The following is a 19081-nucleotide window of genomic DNA, read 5'->3' as shown; positions in this document are numbered from 1 at the left end:
GTGACTGCTAGAAGCCAATATCTCCAACGGCTGGTGATGGGACACTAGATGGGGAGGGCTCTGAGTTACTACAGAGAATTCTTTCCCAGGTGTCTGCCTGGTGGGTCTTGCCCACATGCTCAGGGCTTAACTGATCACCATATTTGGGGTCGGGAGGGAATTTTCCCCCTGATCAGATTGGCAGAGACTCTGTTTGTTTGTTTGACTTTGTTTGTTTGTTTTGTTTTTTGTTTTTGCCTTGCTCTGCAGCATGGGGCACGGGTCACTTGCAGATTTAAACTAGTGTAAATGGTGGAGTCTCTCTAACTTGAAGTCTTTAAGCCATGATTCGAGGACTTCAGTAACTCAGCCAGAGGTGAGGAGTCTTTTACAGGAGTGGGTGGGCAAGGTTCTGTGGTCTGCAATATGCAGAAGGTTAGAATAGATTATCATGATCTTCCATTCTGACTTTAAAGTCTCTGAGTCCATGAAAGCCCTGTCCTCAGTGAATACTCACTCACTGTTAAGTGACAAATGGCACACATTGCAAACGTTGGTATTCTTAGAGTAATAACTTTTCAACAGTAGACCTCAAATCTCTTTCCAAGGAGAGGGAAGAATTGTCCTCCTTCTTGTTATATATGGGGAAACTGAGGCACAAGATAGGGAAGTGACAGGACTTGCCCAAAGTCACCCTGCAAGCCACAGCGAGGGAAGACTCATAGGTTCATTGATGTTAGGGCCAACAGGGACCATCCTGATCATCTAGTCTAGTCACAGAACCTCACCTCCCCTGAAGACAACGGAGAGTCCCCTGGTTTTGTATAAATCTCGACAGGAGCCAAGTCTGCAGGGATCTCATTGTGTCTTTATTTGCTGGTGTCCGGTCCCAGGTCCCTCTGTTGGAGTCCGGAGGGGGTGTGAAAAAGCCGGGAGACTCTCTGCGCCTCTCCTGCAAAGCCTCGGGGTTCACCTTCAGCAGCTACTGGATGAGCTGGGTCAGACAGGCCCCTGGGAAGGGACTGGAGTGCATAGGGGAAATGCACCCAACTTCAACTACCATCTACTATGCACAGACCTTCAAGGGATGCTTCACCATCTCCAAAGACAACCCCAACAACCTGCTGTACCTGCAGATGCCCGGCCTGAAACCCGAGGACACTGCCCGGTATCACTGTGCCGGACACACAGTGAGGGGAAACCAGCCTGAGCTCTGACTAAAACCTGCCCTGTCGCTTTCAGAATCTGGTCGCTGCTGGTGGGTATCAAGCACCAAAATCTGCAGAGGAGAAAAGACAGAAAACAGGGGAATCTACCAATCCCTGCCTGTCACCTCCACTTTCCTGTTCCGGGCAATTTACCCAATATAGAGGTTCACACTCATACAGGAAGGCATGTATGAGAGGGGCTTCCCCACCCCGTCCCCCTGCCACTTACACACCAGGGAGGGGTCTGTCACAGAGTCCCTGGGGAATGCTCTGGAACTGCTCCCCATGAAGCCAGTCAGGACTCTGGGGAAGTCTCCTTCCTGTGAGCAGCCTGTCTGCAGAACACACAGCTCACACAGCTTCCACCTTCCTGGGGCTGACCTCGGAGCATTCGGCATCCTCTGCCCCTCCGTGCTCTTCCCACAGCGAGTCCGCTCAGGGGCTCCTGGGGAAGCCAGAGGGTCCTGCCCCCCAACTCCGCAGTCAGACGGGACTCTCAGCTAGCCAGTAAAACAGAGGTTTATTAGACGACAGGAACATGGTCTAAAACAGAGCTTGCAGGTGCAGAGAACAGGACCCCTCAGCTGGGTCCATTTTGGGGGGCAGTGAGCCAGACAACCACGTCTGCCCTTCACTCCATGTCCCAGCCAGCCCCAAACTGAAACTCCCTCCAGCCCCGCCCTGCTCTGGGCGTTGTCCCTTTCCCGGGCCAGGAGGTCACCGGATTCTTTTGTTCTCCAACCCTTTAGCTCTCACCTTGCAGGGGGGAAGGGCCCAGGCCATCAGTTGCCAGGAAACAGGGTGTCGGCCATTCTCTGTGTCCAGACCCCTGCACATACTTGCGCTCTAGGGCTCTGTAATGATCATACACCCTTACCCCACCACCTAGATACTTAAGAATTGCATAGGAGAAACTGAGGCACCCCCACACTATTCAGAGGAAACATTAAGAACAGTCCCACTTCGTCACATCGCTGCCTCTTACACACCAGGGGGGGTCCCCTTCTCCATCCACCCCAGCCCACCCCACCCTACCGATCATCTCCACATTCCCCATGTGCTGGGACTGATGCAATGTAAATTACATCCGACAAACAGATCTTTGCGGGAGGGAACATCTGTTTGTCCTGAGATGGCCCAGGGCTTCGACTAGTGGGGCCCGAAACGGGGCCCCCCGGCCCAACCTCAACAAAAAGAATAAATGATTATAATTTATTTATTATTATCCAGGATAATATTATAACTGAACAGCAGTGATTCAGGACTCCAAGTTTTATCGCAGGTGCTAGTGGGCCCCAAACTGAGGTAATGTATCAGCCCCCCACAATGTTTAATATCGTTGCTTTCACAACCTCTGTGAGACAGGGAAATGCTGCTGCCCCCCTGTTCGAGATGAGGAACTATCGAGAACGAGTCTATAAAATATTTGCTGGCAAAGTTTGAGACTGCGCCAAAGCTGACCAGGGGGAGGATGAAGATCATGGTGATGATGATTGAAAGGGGTCTAGAAGCGCTGGGCTGTCATTACCAGGACTGCAGCTTCCTTTCTTGCTTTCTCTCTTTTATGCTATAATCCCTCACTCCCGTCTTCCTCTGTTTCTGCTTTGACAGCCCTCTCCGGACCCATGCAGGACCGGGTTCCCATTGTGCAGGACTCCACACAAACACTTGGGACCTGATCCGATGTCGATCCAAGCCACCTAAAAATCCCCTGGGGTTTCAATGGGATTTGGGTAGGAGCGCTACAACACATCCATACACATTTACCCTCTTCCCCTGGAATCAGAGGTCAGGAAATGAGATCACCCAGGGAAGCAGTCTGTGTGTCTTATAAGGTGCGGGGCATGCAAATCAGAGTGACAGTTTCCTGTTTAAATCTGTGCCTCTCTCTGCCCAGGCTGCACCCAGAGACACAATCCGCAGCAGCCCCCTGGGCCTGTCCAGTGACCAGCCAGTCCCCTGAGAACTTTCCCCTCCAGCACCTGGGAAAATGAGGCTTTGGCTCTATTTAGGGTTCCTTACAGCAGCTTTGGAAGGTAATTTCAGCCTCTCACACCACTGGCGTGGCAGGGGAATAGTCTATCAATTAACGCGAATTATATAGTGTTTCTATTCCCAGGTGTCCGGTCCCAGGTGCAGCTGGTGGAGTCCGGAGGGGATGTGAAGAAGCCCGGAGACTCTCTCCGCCTCTCCTGCAAAGCCTCCGGCTTCACCTTCAGCAGCTACCCTATGAGCTGGGTCCGCCAGGCTCCCGGGAAGGGGCTGGAGTGGGTCTGACTCATTTACACTGATGGGAGCCAACAATTTTACCCAGACTCAGTGAAAGGGAGATTCACCATCTCCAGGGAGAACTCCAACAACCTGCTGTATCTGCAAATGACCGGCCTGAAGCCCAAGGACACCGCCCGATATCACTGTGCGAGAGACACAGTGAGGGGAAGCCGGGCTGAGCTCAGACAAAAACCTGCCCTCGCTGGCTAAGGGCAAACTCTCCGCTGGGGGCGCTGCAGTTCTACCGCTCGCAGCGGGGAGAGCCGTGAAATTAATTCCTCCTCTCCTGAGCTGCCTCTCTGTGGCTCTCTGACACACACACAAATGCAGACACAGACTAACCGCACTATTTGCAGAGACCAGCCCGCAACTTTCCCTTGTCCCTAATACACTCTGTGCCCCACGCTCCGCTCCTCCCCGACTTTCCTCACCCCCCTCCACCTCCCAATACCCCAGGCTGATAGAACCAACATTAAAGTGTATGAATTAAAACGTGTTATGTAAACCCACCTCTAACAGCCAGGCTGAGGGTTTCCAAGCTGCCCTAGAGTTACGGAAACCTCATGCCTATTATGACCCCTCGGGAGCTCTAGAAAACACATCTGCCTGATACTCCAGTACCCATTCACTCCAGTGCCACAGACAACTTATCCCTATCCCCATGTCCTCCCACTGCCCTCTTTGCAGGAGCCAATTTACTAGTTTTTAGAGCATTTCCCGTAAAGCGGTGCCTTCTCTGGCTCTGTACCCCAGATGCAGCCTCGTAGAACCGATTCATAACAAAATAAAAGTTTAGAGATCCCCTTTTAGAAGTGCACTGGGCTGCCTCAGAGGAATTTCGCAATCCCACTCAGCTGTTTAGAGATGAACAATCCGGATTCCCCCCTGCTCGGCACCTTGCGTTCCATTTCTAACCTAGCCTGCAAAGCAGATGGGCTGTGGGCCTGTTCTGATGTTCAGGGCCTCCTACACGTTCAGAACAGGGGCAGATTCACCTCCCATTACTGGATTGCACGTCAGCTGATATATAGACCAGGGGGAGAAACCCAATTTGTCAGATGACCGGAGCCACAACATAAATAACCTGCTGATGAAGACTCCACGGGAACAGGGTCACAAACATCTCACAGGCTGAACTCTGTCCATCTCTGCCAAGCCCAGGTGCACAGAGTGTCAAGGTCACTTAGGAGCCATTCCCTGGCTTAGAACAAGGGACCTAGTTAGACCAAAGCATTGCTCACCATGTATGTCTGCTACAGAGATGGACAGGGAAATCTTCAAAGTTACTCACACAGCCTGGGTGCCACTCCCTTTCTTAGGGAGCCTGAATACCAAACTGCCCTTAGTAAATTTTCCTCCGAAAATCTTCCAATTCAATCATTTAAAATAAAATATATTTTTGTTTGTTTCCTCATATTGAAATAGACACTATTTTCCTCGTGGTTTTAAATCTCTCAAATTGTGGGTGCCCAGCTTGGAATCCCTACATGGGGATTTCTCATTAGAAAATGCGGCACACGCAAACTCTGAGAACCAAGCCCCTTCCAAAGCCTCTCCGACCGGCCGAGTTCAAAATTGAGGCAGTTCAAAGAGCTGTTTTGTTTTTTTTTTAAATCATGGCCAAGGAGCACAGCAGAAAAATGTGTGTTACCATGCTAAAAGAAAGGAGGACTTGTGGCACCTTAGAGACTAACAAATTTATTTGAGCATAAGCTTTCGTGAGCTACAGCTCACTTCATCGGATGCATACTGTGGAAAGTACAGAAGACGTTTTTATACACACAAACCATGAAAAAATGGGTGATTATCACTACAAAAGGTTTTCTCTCCCCCAACCCCACTCTCCTGCTGGTAATAGCTTATGTAAAGTGATCACTCTCCTTACAATGTGTATGATAATCAAGGTGAGCCATTTCCAGCACAAATCCAGGTTTTCTCCCCCCCAATACCCCCCCCATTCATAAACCAGTCGGAGAACACTTCAATCTCTCTGGTCACGGGATTACAGACATGAAAGTTGCGATATTACAACAGAAAATCTTCAAATCCAGACTCCAGCCAGAGACTGCTGAATTGGAATTCATTTGCAAATTGGATACAATTAACTTAGGCTTGAATAGAGACTGGGAGTGGCTAAGTCATTATGCAAGGTAGCCTATTTCCCCTTGTTTTTCCCTACCCCCCCCCCCCCCTCGGAAGTTCTTGTTAAACCCTGGATTTGTGCTGGAAATGGCCCACCTTGATTATCATACACATTGTAAGGAGAGTCATCACTTTAGATAAGCTATTACCAGCAGGAGAGTGGGTTTGTGTGTGTGTTGGGGGGGGGGGGGGGGGAGAAAACCTGGCTTTGTGCTGGAAATGGCTCACCTTGATTATCATACACATTGTAAGGAGAGTGATCACTTTACATAAGCTATTACCAGCAGGAGAGTGGGGTGGGGGGAGAGAAAACCTTTTGTAGTGATAATCACCCATTTTTTCATGGTTTGTGTGTATAAAAACGTCGCCTGTACTTTCCACAGTACGCATCCGATGAAGTGAGCTGTAGCTCAGGAAAGCTTATGCTCAAATAAATTGGTTAGTCTCTAAGGTGCCACAAGTCCTCCTTTTCTTTTTGCAAATACAGACTAACACGGCTGTTACTCTGAAACCTGTTACCATGCTAGTGACTCCCAAGTTCTCTGTTAAGAGCAATGTTCTCTGTCTCTGGTCACGTATCAGGCAGTGTATTAAGGACACACACAACGTTTGCCAGACTCTCTGGATGTGTCACTCTCCTCTCTGAGCTCCGATCTCGGGATTTCAAGTCGATTATTAAAAGTGGGATATGCAAATAGGGTTAGTTAGCTCCCTGCTTAAGCCCCGCCATTCCCCAGACCCTGCAGCTCTGCCATTGGGAAGCCAGAGCCTTGTGGGGCCAGGCAGTGAAAGAGTCCGGAGGGGTTGTTGTCACGGAGTGTGGGGGAGTCCAGACCCTGCACCCCTCTTCCTGGAATTCACTGAGACTCTCAGCCAGCCAGTAAAACAGAAGGTTTATTGGACAACAGGAACACAGTCCAAAAGAGAGGTTGTGGGTACAACCAGGACCCCTCAGTCAAGTCCTTCTGGGGGAGCAGGGAGCTTAGACCCCAGCCCTGGGGTTCCCTGCATTCCTCTACCCAGCCCCGAACTGAAAACTAAACCCCCCCAGCAGGCTCTCTCCTGCAGCCTCTGTCCACATTCCCCCTCCCCCTCCTGGCTCAGGTTACAGGCTTTCAGGTCTCCCATCCCCAGGGCACATTCCCAGGTCAACACTCCCCCCTCCCTGCTGTGTCACATCGTCACAGTTGTGAAAAAGCCCAGAGACTCTTTCCGCCTCAGGTCCGCCAGGCTCCTGGGAAGGGGCTGGTGCGGTTCTCCGGAATTAGCGGAGGGGGCAGCACCTATTACCCCGCTTCAGTCCGGGGTCGCTTCACCATCTCCAGAGACACCTCCACCAGCCTGCTGTACTTGCAAATGGCCGGCCTGAGACCCGAGGACACCGCCGTGTACTACTGCGCCAGAGAGTCACCCAGCTGCGGAAGCTCCGCCAAAAACCTTCCCCTGCAGAGTCTGGAGAAGGACTTGGCTGCTGGGAGGCGCTCAAGCTCTGAACTACAAAACGAAGCTCGAATATAGGGACAGAGTAAAACGAGGGACGTTGTTCGCTGGCCCAGGAAGGGAACAAGCAGGTAAAACCCAGAAATATTTCAGCTGCGCTGCACAGCAGCTGGTGTGTCCACACACACACACACACACAAAGAGAGAGAGAGAGGTTTCTTGCGTTTGACCATCCAGGCAGATTTGTAAAAGGGAGACTGCAAATACTCATCTCCTTGCCTGTTCAGAGTTCCTTTCCATTTAGCCAGTCAGTGAACGTTAAGGGGGAACTTTTATCTGGTTTCACTGGGATTTTAATAAGACCCTAAATAAAACATACATCACAGAGACTGGTCGACAGCTGTTTCACATTGTGGAAGATCCACTGATTTCAATAACCTTATCCCTATACACAAAAGCTGAGGATTCAAATAGAAAAAAAAGTCCATTATTTAACACAGTGGCGCTATTTATACCTTAAGATGTAGGCGCAACACCTAGAAAAGTTCCTTTGAAAATGCCAACAATATTTAAGAGGCGGTTCTAGCTACACATTTAGGAATTTATATTGTCCCCGTCAACAATCAGTGAGGAATCAAAAAGGGAAAGTGATTAGCAATTGGTTATTTAAGCAGTTAACAGCTATTGATTATCCGTAACAGGGCACAAACCTGGGATCTTCAGAAAGCCTAAGGGAACCCCAGTCTGTAATTTGGGACGGTCAGTTAAAGCAGGAGGTACCAAGTCGGGGACAGCGGTGAAAAAGCCCGGAGAGTCCCAGGCGGTGAAATGTGCAGTCAGTGGGTTTAACCGTATGGGCTGTAACATGTTCTGGATCCGGCGGGCTCCTGGGAAGGGGCTGGAGTGGCTGATTTACTATTATTCTCCGTCCGACAGCAGCTACTCTCCGGCAATCCAGGGGCGATCCACAGGCTCAAGGACAGCTCCAATTTCTATTCGCAAATGACCAGCCTGAAAGCCGAGGACACAGCGGGCTATCACTGTGCGAGAGACACAGCGAGGCGAAACCTGTCATGCTTCATACAAAAACCAGCCGCCCCCCAACCCCCCCCCCCCCCCCGCAAGTCAGTGAATGGCAGTTAGTCTTCAAGGTGCCACTGGACTCCTGGTTGTTTTTGAGGACACAGACTCACAGGGCTCCCCGCCCCCCCGCCTGATAGTAATGGGAAGGGGGCAGCCGTTACACTGAGAACAAAGGGAAGGTCTCACACAGAGTTTTCATGCCGCTATTCACCACGGTGGAAACTGGGACAACAGTGAAAAGTTTTCCCCTCTGCCCTAGAGGTTCTGACCCAGTCTGGTCCACTGGACACAGAGCCCAGAGCGCCCGACACCCGGTGTATACCGAGAGAGGCTGGGAAGGGGCTGGAGTGCCAGGGCGGCTCGCAGTAATAGTGCAGAGAGTTCTGCAAATGATTTTTCTGAGGATGAAAAGAGAACTGAAAATACCACCAAAACTGAAGATCGTATAGGTCAAGGAGAAGACCCTGCTGACAAAGAGTATGAAGACGAATGCCCTGATCTGGTTGACTTGTCAACATTAAACAGAGAATTTCAGGAAACTACCACGTGCTTCTGCCATAGAGGGGCGGATTCACAGCTTCCCAGGGCAGCTTCAATTTCTGTTTACATCGGAACGGCCCGAGAGCCGACAACTCATCCTTGTATTATTGTGCCAGAGACCCCGGTCCTGGGAGCACAATGACTGTCTCCATTGCAACTACGGGGGGGGCAGTTAAATATAGACATTGTACTTTAACTCCCTACACAATTCCCTCTCCCATGACCTCAGGAGTTGGGAAGGATACTGGACTAGATGGACCTTTGGTCTGACCCTGTATGGCCGTTCCTATGTTTTTAAAGAACAGTTGCATTATTTATAAAGAGATTTTAATAGATTCCAAAGCCAGAAGGAAACCTTGTGATCCTCTAGTCTGACCTCCTGCATAAGGAAGGCCACAGAAGTGGGTCTATGGGAGATAGGCACCCTCCTGCATAAGGAAGGCCACAGAAGTGGGTCTATGGGAGATAGGCACCCAAAAGCTCTGTGAAATCAATAGGATTTGGGCTCCTAACTCGCTTAGTTTCCTTTGGGAATACCAGCACGGAAGAAGAGTTAGTCGTTTGAAGCTGGAATTTATCAGATACCCACAGTAAAAATCCACTATGTAGGAGGAGATTGAACAAAGGGAAGTGACTATGGCTGGGATTCTAAAGGGCACTAGGGGTGTTAGGTGCTCAAATCACGTTGAAATTGGTGGGAAGACAGGGTCCTAAACACCTTTAGGCTTTTTTTTAAAAAAGCTCTGTACTTCCAACACAATCTTCAAGGAGACCTTTAGCTTTCACACCTCCCTGACCAAGACGGTTCCTTGGTCTCAAGCCAAAACAAAAGAGTTCTCCTTCGGGGTTTGATCCAACGACGTCTAAACCTAAGAAGAGCATCTGTGTTGATCTCAATAAAGTTTGGGTCTAGCCCTAGAGCCATGTCTAGAGATTTGAGTGAAGGCAAGTGGTGATTTCTCTCTTCGGCGAAAATATATTCCGGACCCCAGCACACTTTGTTGGGCGCTGCACAAACACAGAAAGTCCCCTCTGAGCCTTAGTTGCAGTAATTCTGCTGATCAGTGACAGATGTTTGTACCGCTTATAAAGAGGGAAATATGTAAATTACGGTGCCAGTTTCCTGTTCAAATCTGTGTCTCTCTCTGCCCGGCTGCACCTGGGACCAGACTCCCTAGTCCCCTGTGTCTGTGCGGTTACCAGACATTCGCTCTGAGAACTTTCCCCTCCAGCACCAGCGAAAATGAGACTTTGGCTCCTTTTAATGTTCACTCTGGCGGCTCTGGAAGGTATTCTTTCCATTGAATCGCTGGCAGAGCTAAAATAATATTATATTATTGTTGGTTTTAAACCAATATTTGTCACATGTCCTTATTCCCAGGTGTCCGGTCCCAGGTGCAGCTGGTGGAGTCCGGAGGGGATGCGAAGAAGCCCGGAGACTCTCTCCGCCTCTCCTGCAAAGCCTCCGGGTTCATCTTCAGCAGCCAGGGGATGAGCTGGGTCCGCCAGGCTCCCGGGAAGGGGCTGGAGTGGGTGGCTGAAATTAACAGGGCTGGCTCGAGCCAGTGGTATTCCCCGGCTGGTCAAGGGCGATTCGCCATCTCCAGGGACAATTCCAACAGCCTGGTGTGCCTGCAAATGACCGGCCTGAGAGCCGAGGACACCGCCCGGTATCACTGTGCCAGACGCACAGGGAGAGGAAACCTCCTAGTGCTCATACAAAAACCAGAGCGGAAGAAATCCCATTTCTCCCCTGAGCCACTTGGGGCAGCAGTGGCGGAAATAGCACAGCCTCGAGCCCCCACCGTGAGGAAGAAGAAACGGGGTGAAAAAACCTAAAACCTTCGCCGTCACTTTTTCACTGCACAGCTCCAGAGGGGGATGCCGCCCCCTGCAGTTCAAAGCAGAGACCCTTCTCGGAGCGCTACTTTCTCTCTCAAGCCAGAAGCCTCGCTGAGGCGGATGGGAGATTTTCAGAGGGTGAAGAAAGCAGCATTTGGCCCCCGATCTCCGTCTGAACTTCCCACGGCACATTCCCCTCCGCCCCCTGCACTTTTCAGAGGAGCCGGACATGGCGGGGAAGGGGGCTGGGCAGGGAATTGACTCCCAGCCCTCGCTCTGCGCCCTGGTGAATTTTCACCAGTCTGAGAGTGTCTCAGCCCAGTGGGACCCTGTGACCCGACCCGAGTCACTGACACTCCCCCCCCCCCCCCCCAGTGGCCGGCCGCTCCACAGCCCCACGGCTCAGGGGGTATGAACAGGCCCTTAATACATGTCGGGGGAAGAGTTGTTTTTAAAGGTATTCATGTCTTCCTTATCTAAAAGTGAAACGAGGAACCCAGGGCTAGAGGGAGATTATATGCCTGTTTACTGATTTATACTGAATGGGTGATAGATAGATAGATAGATAGATAGATAGATAGATAGATAGATCATGCAACTGTTTTCATTTAGTGGGGATATATTTTAAAATTAAATGGTGCAAAAGAAACGCAGTAAGTTTATCCACAGTGGACTCTCTCACCCACCTGCCATTAGATTTTCACAACTCTAGACTGTGTCACACACCTCCTAGATCGCCTTTTATATTCTCCCCGGCCCCTGGCCCATGCAAATGAGCTCCCCGGGGCCCTGTTCATAGCCCAGCCGCTGGCCGCTCACCCCGCACAGAGCCAGCGCTGGGTTTCAGCTTCCCGTCCCGCCTGGGGAACGAGCCGCCAGCCGCAGACATGACCCCCAGCCTGGCCATCGCCTTCCTCCTGCTGCTCCCCGCGGGTAAGGGCGGGATCTGCGCTGCCGCTGGGCGCCCGGTAGGGCATGTTCCCTAATAGCTGCGCTTCCCCGGGAATCACCGCAATATTTCCCCTTTATTTCCTATTCTCCAGGTGTCTATTCCCAGGTCAGCCTGGTGGAGTCCGGTGGGGGAGTCAAGAAGCCCGGGGAGACCCTCAGACTGACCTGCACCGTGTCCGGATTCTCTCTCACGAGCTACCATGTCAGCTGGGCCCGCCAGCCAGCGGGGAAGGGGCTGGAATGGGTCGGAACCATGTGGACTAGTGGAGACACTGCTTACAGCGATGCTCTCAAAAGTCGCCTCACCATCACCAGAGACACCTCCAAAAGCCAAGCGTTCCTGCAACTGACCGGCCTGCAGCCCGCAGACACCTCGGTGTATTACTGTGCCAGATACACACAGTGAGGGGAAACCGATCGGAGTCCGCACTAAAACTGACCGTGCGGAGAGCCAGCCTGCCTGTGAGAGCCGCCGGGAGCGGCAGCTGCTAGCCCCGCTCTTTCTGCTTGGATGGTTGTTCGCTTCCTCCAGGCTCCCTAGCAAGTTCCCATCACTGGCGATTTAAATCGCACATCACCCAAAGCCAAAGAGAGAATGAGAGAACTCCCAAGGCTGGCAGTGAAATCAGGAGTCACATCTCCGGCTCTACCGTTTCATCTGCCGTTCCGCTGAGAATTGAAGGGGGGAATCTGTGTCATGAGCAGAAGAGCACACTTATTCAGAGCTACGAGCTAACGCGGCATGGTGGCTCTATGCCAGCAAGGCGGGGAGCAGGTTGCATCTCTTCCCCCTCAGCCTGTTCCTTGATAATTTAGTGTGGGTGAAATTCCTCCCCCTCCCCCGCCGTCGGGGATGGCCCAAAAGAAGGCGCTATGCACCTGCAGAGCTCAACTTTCTCAGCCCTTGTTCTGTCGTTTGTACAGACACCAACTTTCTCTGAAAGTGGAAACTATTTTCATAAGCGTTTTATGTGTATTAAATGTTGGGTGCCCAGCATAGAATTCCTGCAGGGGCTTTCTCATGAGAATTTACGACACACCCAGACTCTGAAAGCCCATCTCCACTGAAGGCCCCTCACACTCAACAATTAAGGCAGTTAAAACATTTTTTGATTTTTAAGTCATTTTTTAAAAATCTTGGCCCGGGGCACACTAAGCAAATTTATATTTCAACAATAAAGGCCGAAACGTTCTCTGCTAAGAATTAAAACAACGAGGAGTCCGGTGGTATCTTAAAGACTAACAGATTTATTTGGCTAAAAAACACACTTCTTCTGCGAAAGCTTATGCCCAAATAAATCTGTTAGTCTTTAAGGTGCCACGGGATTCCCCGCTGTTTTTGTGGATACAGACTAACATGGCAACCCCTCTGATACTTGTCACTCTGCTGAGGATGTTATCTTAACAATTTACCATCTCGCTGATCAGATTAACAGATAGTGTGCTATGGACAAAGTCACTCAGCCAGAGCCGGATCTCTGGATAAATCACTCTCCTATTTGAGCTCTGAGTTGGGGATTTCAAGCCAAGCAGAGGATGAATTTATCAGCCCTTTACAAAAAGCCAGTGTATGCAAACGCGGTGACTCAGCTCCCTGCTTAAAACTCTGCCATTCCCCAGACCCTGCAACCCTAGCACTGAAAAGCCACAGCCCTGAGCCGCAGCGGTCATCTCCCCAGAACACCCGACACGGGCAGAGACACGAGACTTTGGCTTCTCTCCCTGGCAGAGCTCAGAGGTGATTTATTCCCCAGCAAAGGGGGACATCCCCAGGTTTCTTCTCAAGAAAAATCTTCTGATGCCTGACGTGTCCTTATTTGCAGGTGTCCGGTAACAGGTGCAGCTGATGGAGTCCGGAGGGGATGTGAAAAAGCCCGGAGACTCCCTCCGCCCCGCCTACGAAGTCTCCAGGTTCATCTTCAGCAGGTCCTGGCAGGGCAGGGTCCCCCAGGCTCCCTGACAGGGATTAAAATGGGATTCCTCTATAGACACATATTACCTGATTCAGAGAAAGGGAGATTTATCATCTCCAAAGACAACTACAGAGACTCGCTGCGTTTGCACATCAGCGTCTGTAGCCTCCAGTACAACCGACTGGCATTGCTGCGAGACACTCACTAGTGGAAGCTCAAGCAAAACCCTTCCCTCTGAGTGGATGTTCTCCTTTTGAGGTGCCCAAGCTCTGCAAAATGTAAACAGATGAAAAGGGATGACCCATAGGAATTTAGACACCCTATTTCCTCTCCTTTAATAATGGTCCCCGCTCTCCCAGTCGTCACTCTCACCAGAAAAAAATACGATGCCCTAAGTAAAATATTTTATCATTTGAACACAGCAGTATCTTTCTTCCTGTCAGCAGAGTGACAATAATTCACAGCTCCCTCGCTAACTGTTCAGGATTTATTCTTGATTGATTTTGATAGTCCAAACTTTACTTTCTCCCCACGTGGCTGGTACTGTGGATAATCTTGCAATCAATCCCGCATGTGGGGTTTCTGGTGAAGAACCAAACACATTCCACCCACCAATTAGCGTTCTGGCCCGAGATTTACCAAACACAACCTCATCCACATTTGTAGACAGAACGAGAAAAATCAGAGTGTTAGGGTTCTGTTGAGGGGTGTGAATAAGGTTTGGGATAAGGGTATGATTAGGGCCAAGGTTCGGGTTGGGGCTGACGTTGAAATTAGGTTCAGGAAGGGTCCCAAACATTTATTGCTATCAAATAACCCTTAGGAGATTGTGACGCTGCACCTCCAAGGTACTGAGTGGGATAAATAGTCTTCCACATGAGAGCTAAATATTTCAAGTCTGTCCAGTCAGGCACTCAGCCTCTTGCACGATTGGACATTTTCTATACCGGCCTCCCTCTTTAAATCCCCTTACCCACATATTTACCCTCATTTAGGCTTCAAGAAGCCCACTCACCATTAATCTACCATTAGAAATCTGGGACTCAAAGCACCGCCAGTCCTAAGCACCGCCACCCCCGCGGAAACCCCATCAAGCTCACCGCCCTGTCTCCCGCAGGTGCCAGTAGGAGCTGCTTCATCACATGCAGGGGAGAAATAATGAGCAGTTTAAATTCCATGGCTTGTGTTCTGCAGGGAGTCACACTGGGTGGTTACGGCAAAAACAAGGGAGTCCTTGTGGTACCTTAGAGCCCAAGAAATGTATTTGGGCATAAGCTTTCGTGGGCCATAATCCACTTCATCAGATGCATGGAGTGAAAAATAAATATATAAATATTTATATAAATATTGCAGGTATAAATATACAGCACATGAAAAGATGGGAGTTGTGTGCTGTATACGTACACAGTCTTGAGAGCGCACCTCAGTTTTCAGGCACCTATGCATCTGATATTCAAAAAGAGTTTATCCTCCACAACTTCCCTATTCTTTCATCAAATATCTTTCTAGGTCCCTAATCCCAAAGACTTTAACTTTAGTGGGCGTGTTTGCAGTGACTCCAATATTTATTGGTTCAGACCACTGACTCCTGTCCCTGAGCTTTGGCCATTCAAGCCAGCTGTTTATTTCTCCCTGACGCAAAAAATATAATCAGTATCACACCGCACTTCGCTGGATACTCACTCACGAAGGGACTGTCTGAATACAACTTTCTGAAGCCTAGCAGAGGAATGACAAAAATTACTGAAGAAAGGAACAACTCTTATAAGGAGCGTGATATGCAAATAGAGGTTATAGTTTCCTGCTTAAATCTGCCTCTCTTTCTGTCTAGGCTGCACCCGGAGAGACAATCCACAGCGCCCTGGGTCTGTGCAGTGACCAGCCGGTACCCTGAGAACTTTCCCCTCCAAGACCAGGGAAAATGAGACTTTGGCTGCATTTAGTTTTCATTGTAGCGGCCTTGGAAGGTATTTTATCCCCTTCAGAGGACCGGGGACTACAGAGGAATGTTATTATTTTCGCTTTTATATTAACGGGATATAGAGCATGTCTTTTATTTAGTTTCACACCTATTGTCTTATAGAGTAAGGAGTTAATGTATCTGGTTCCCTCATTCTTCCTTGTTCATTCTTTGTATTCTCCCATTGCTCCAGGGGTCCGCTCCCAGGTTGTCTTGACCCAGTCGGGTCCGGAAGTGAAGAAGCCCGGAGAATCCATTCAGCTGAAATGCACCGTGAGCGGGTTCAATCCTGATGATTATTGGATGTATTGGATCAGACAGGCGCCCGGGAAGGGGCTGCAGTGGCTGGTCAGCTACTGGAAATCTTCAGTGAGCAACCACTATTCTCCCATCGTCCAGGGGCGAGTCAGAGTCTCCAAGGACAGCTCCAGTTTCTACTTGCAAATAAACAGCCTGAAACCGGAGGACTTTGCCATGTATTACTGTGCCAGAGACACAGCGAGAGGAAGCCAGTCTGAGCTCAGACAAAAACCACGCATTGTGGTCTGTAGGGGAAGTCCCAGCGGGCTTCATGCGGAGAGTCCAGACGCTGGGAACTCAGAAAAGGAAACACTTTGTTCAGTTCATGATGGGCTGATTTAGCCCAGATCAGCCCCACAGAAGACAAAGATCCAGGGCTTGGTCCCTGTCTGACTGAAAAAGGTTAGGGAGACCGTTGCTCTCAAATGTTTTATTGAAATATTTATTCCTTGGAGAATAAATTGTGTGAGCAAAAGGCATTAAAACACCCTCGCACAGACCTCATTTCCCAAAAGAGAGGAAAAGGCAGGATAAGCAAAGCCTCACGGCTGTAGAAAGCCACCGAAAGACACTGTGGAGCGCTGTTCTAGAGCTGTGCAGTGTTGACTTGGAAAGGCTTTAAATACTCCCTATAAGAATTGGCCTCATCCCTATTGGGCTCATTGATAAACTGTTATCTATACAATATGAGAACAGAGCGCAAATTCAGATTCCCCAGCCTTTTGTTCATCCATTCCGAATCTGTCTATCTCATGCACACCTCCTTTCCCCACCCCTCCTTCTCTCAACCCATGGCCACAGAGTTCCGATCACAGACTGAGGAGAGTGTCTCTTCTATTTATACATGCCCATGCAAATTATTAACCAAATGCCCCAGTTAAATTCTCCCCTGCCTCTAACCTCGCAGCTCCCGCTATACAGACACTCTGGCTTGTCTACAGTTTCTCATTTACTCCCCATCCTTGAAAATTTTATTTTTCTACACCCAAGAGGCTTGAGATATTGGTTCAAAGTATTTCCATTTTTTGCAATATCCAAGGTAAGTTTTTCCTCCCTAAAAGTCATAGGATGTAACCTGGGTCCGAAGGCCCACAGCTATAATACTGATGGAATCTGAAAAGAGAGCTTAATTTTTCACACTTCTCTATCTCAATAATCATAGAATGTTTAATGTCCATTTGTCCTGCTCTCTAGCCCGATATTCCTCTCTCACACAACAAAGCCTGGCTTTGGATGCCCCTGGACCAGTCACTTCTTCCCTCCAGTTAGGTGCCAGAGGACTGGAGAAAGGTTTGACATTTGCCATCTGTAGGAAGGGGTCCAATGAAGGGCCAGGGCACTATAGGCCAGTCAGCCCAACTTTGATCCCTGGAAAGGGACTGGAACAAATGACTAACCAATGCATTTGTAAGCACCTGGTGGATGATGAGGACTAGACAGCATGGATTTGCCAAACCAGCTGAATTTCCTTCTTTGGCAGGCTCACTGGCCCAGTGGATGGGGGAAGCAGCAGCTGGGCCATCTCTCCATTTTCGCCAGGCTTTGGTGGCTCCAAGGGGAGGAGTGGACGCTCCTTTGCTGGGGCGCTGGTGTTAATGAGTACACTAGTAGGAAATTGTTTTATTTCACTAACTACAAATTCTCTGTTTTCATTTTTTTAAAATTTTAAACAGTCAAAAAACCCAAAACAAACAAACAAACAAAAACATTGCAAATATGTGTAAAAGCAAAAAAAGGGGGGGGGGGGGGTTTCTTGGGACTGGAAAAAACCTAGAGCCGGCCCTGTCCAAAAGCCAAGTGTATCTGCAAATGACCGGCCTGCAGCCCGGAGACACCTCGGTGTATTACTGTGTCAGATACACACAGTGAGGAAAATCCTATTAAAGCCCACACTAAAACTAACCTTGTGGAGAACCAGACTGGTTTTACGAGCCCCAGGGAGCAGCTGCTGCCAGCACAGCATTATTTCTGCTTCGTTAGGTGTTTGCCTCATGTTACAAGCATTCAATGAATCCAATCCCATAGCACTGAAAGGCAACCACTTTATCAGAGCTCCCAAGGCTGGGATGGAACCCAGTACTCCTGGCTGCTGCATTTTGTCTATCCTGCCTCTAAACAGTGAATGAAAAGACCCCAGGAATAAGTACATAAGAACAGCCATACTGGGTCAAACCAAAGGTCCATCTAGCCCAGTATCCTGTCTACCAACAGTGGACAGTGCCAGGTGCTTCAGAAGGAAAGTACAGAACTGGGAATCATCAGGTAATCCATCTCCTGCCACCCATTCCCAGCTTCTGACAAAACAGAGACTAGGGACACCATCCCTGCCCATCCTGGGGAATAGCCATTGATGGGCCTATCCTCCATTAGTTTATCTAGTTCTTTTTGGAACCCTGTTATAGCCGTCACCTTCACAACATCCTCTGTGAAAAGTAGAATATTTCTACCTAGACTCCTGCTGTTACCACTACAGATTTCTTGCCTTCCATAGCTCAGAAGATAAGCCAGGAAACTTTACCCTCAGTTAACCTGAAATAATCACTGTTATCTTTGAGGAGCCATCAGGAACCTGGGACCCTAAGAATTGGCAGCCCCAACACTCTCGAAAGGGCATACCTAGCTCAGTCTTCTGCCTCCCACAGGGGTTCGGTACTAGCTCTTTTAGAGGAAGTAGCCACTTATTTGGCAATTGTCAACTCACCCACTCAAAAGGAAAAGATTTCTCATTTCCTCCTTCCCCAAGCATTTGTCTAACTCTGAAAGCAGGGGAGTTTGTCTTCTTTCCAAATTTGTTCTTGCACCAGCTTGAAGCTCTGATTCCTCCCTTGTGGCGGTTCAATGATGAGACAGAACACAGCTTTTTCCAAGCAAGCAGGCTGGCAGCTGAAATGGGCTGTAGCCCCCCCAGCTTTCAACCTTCTCCTTTTATTATATTCCTCCCCCTTATGCATTACATACTTCTACTGCAAAAAGATACAACAAAGGAATGCATGACGTTGATTAATATTCTTACTTACTAACTTTTATCTACTACAATCCTGGTTCTCAGACCTTGAGCCCAGGCTAAGAAAGCTTCCCACGATCACTCTCTTATAATCAACTTTTCATGGTTCATATCTAGTTCTTGTCCTTGGATAGAAGCGATGTGTGCATTGCCTCTACAAAACAGCCAGAGTGTGCTCTGACTGTTTCCAGGTAGAATAACTAAACATGAATCCTTCACTCCCTGTTTTAGCCAAAACACCATCTTTGAGCTCTAGCAGGGTGGGTCGGTGGGAGATGGGCCGGTGCACTTTACAGGTTTCAGTCCATGATGTAGTTAAGACCCGGAGCTGCAAAGTGCATGCTCAGAGGCAGAAACATAGGTGCCCAGGAAACTTTTACTGCAAAAACTGAGGTGCAAAGTGAGCGTAGGTTTCTACAGAATTCAGGGATAGCTGAGCAGTGGGGAG

General features: G+C 49.4%; 2 protein-coding genes, 1 long non-coding RNA gene and 3 gene segments (V, D, J or C); 5 read left to right on the top strand and 1 right to left on the bottom strand.

The window, feature by feature from the left end:
- The window catches only part of LOC102940154 (immunoglobulin epsilon heavy chain-like), a 1331510-nt gene that overhangs the window by 510731 nt on the left and 801698 nt on the right, over nucleotides 1–19081 (top strand). The window lies entirely within an intron of this gene.
- LOC119568011 overlaps nucleotides 1–19081 on the top strand; it is a 937337-nt gene that overhangs the window by 498655 nt on the left and 419601 nt on the right.
- LOC102948108 overlaps nucleotides 1–19081 on the top strand; it is an 883083-nt gene that overhangs the window by 469909 nt on the left and 394093 nt on the right. The window lies entirely within an intron of this gene.
- LOC122462699 overlaps nucleotides 1–19081 on the bottom strand; it is a 480831-nt gene that overhangs the window by 116735 nt on the left and 345015 nt on the right. The window lies entirely within an intron of this gene.
- The window catches only part of LOC119563587, a 797667-nt gene continuing 781666 nt past the window's right edge, over nucleotides 3081–19081 (top strand). Inside the window, 2 exon segments of the C gene segment in view lie at nucleotides 3081–3223; nucleotides 3292–3611. Coding sequence covers nucleotides 3178–3223; nucleotides 3292–3611 — 366 coding nt within the window.
- On the top strand, nucleotides 15206–17480 carry LOC122462691. The segment is given in 2 exon segments: nucleotides 15206–15336; nucleotides 15523–17480. Coding segments are annotated over 2 exon segments (495 nt in total).

Source organism: Chelonia mydas, chromosome 13 (assembly GCF_015237465.2).
Source record: "Chelonia mydas isolate rCheMyd1 chromosome 13, rCheMyd1.pri.v2, whole genome shotgun sequence".
Classification (NCBI taxonomy): Eukaryota; Metazoa; Chordata; order Testudines; family Cheloniidae; genus Chelonia; species Chelonia mydas.
The sequence above is the reverse complement of the archived record's forward strand: the minus strand, read 5'-3'. Positions and strand labels throughout refer to the sequence as shown.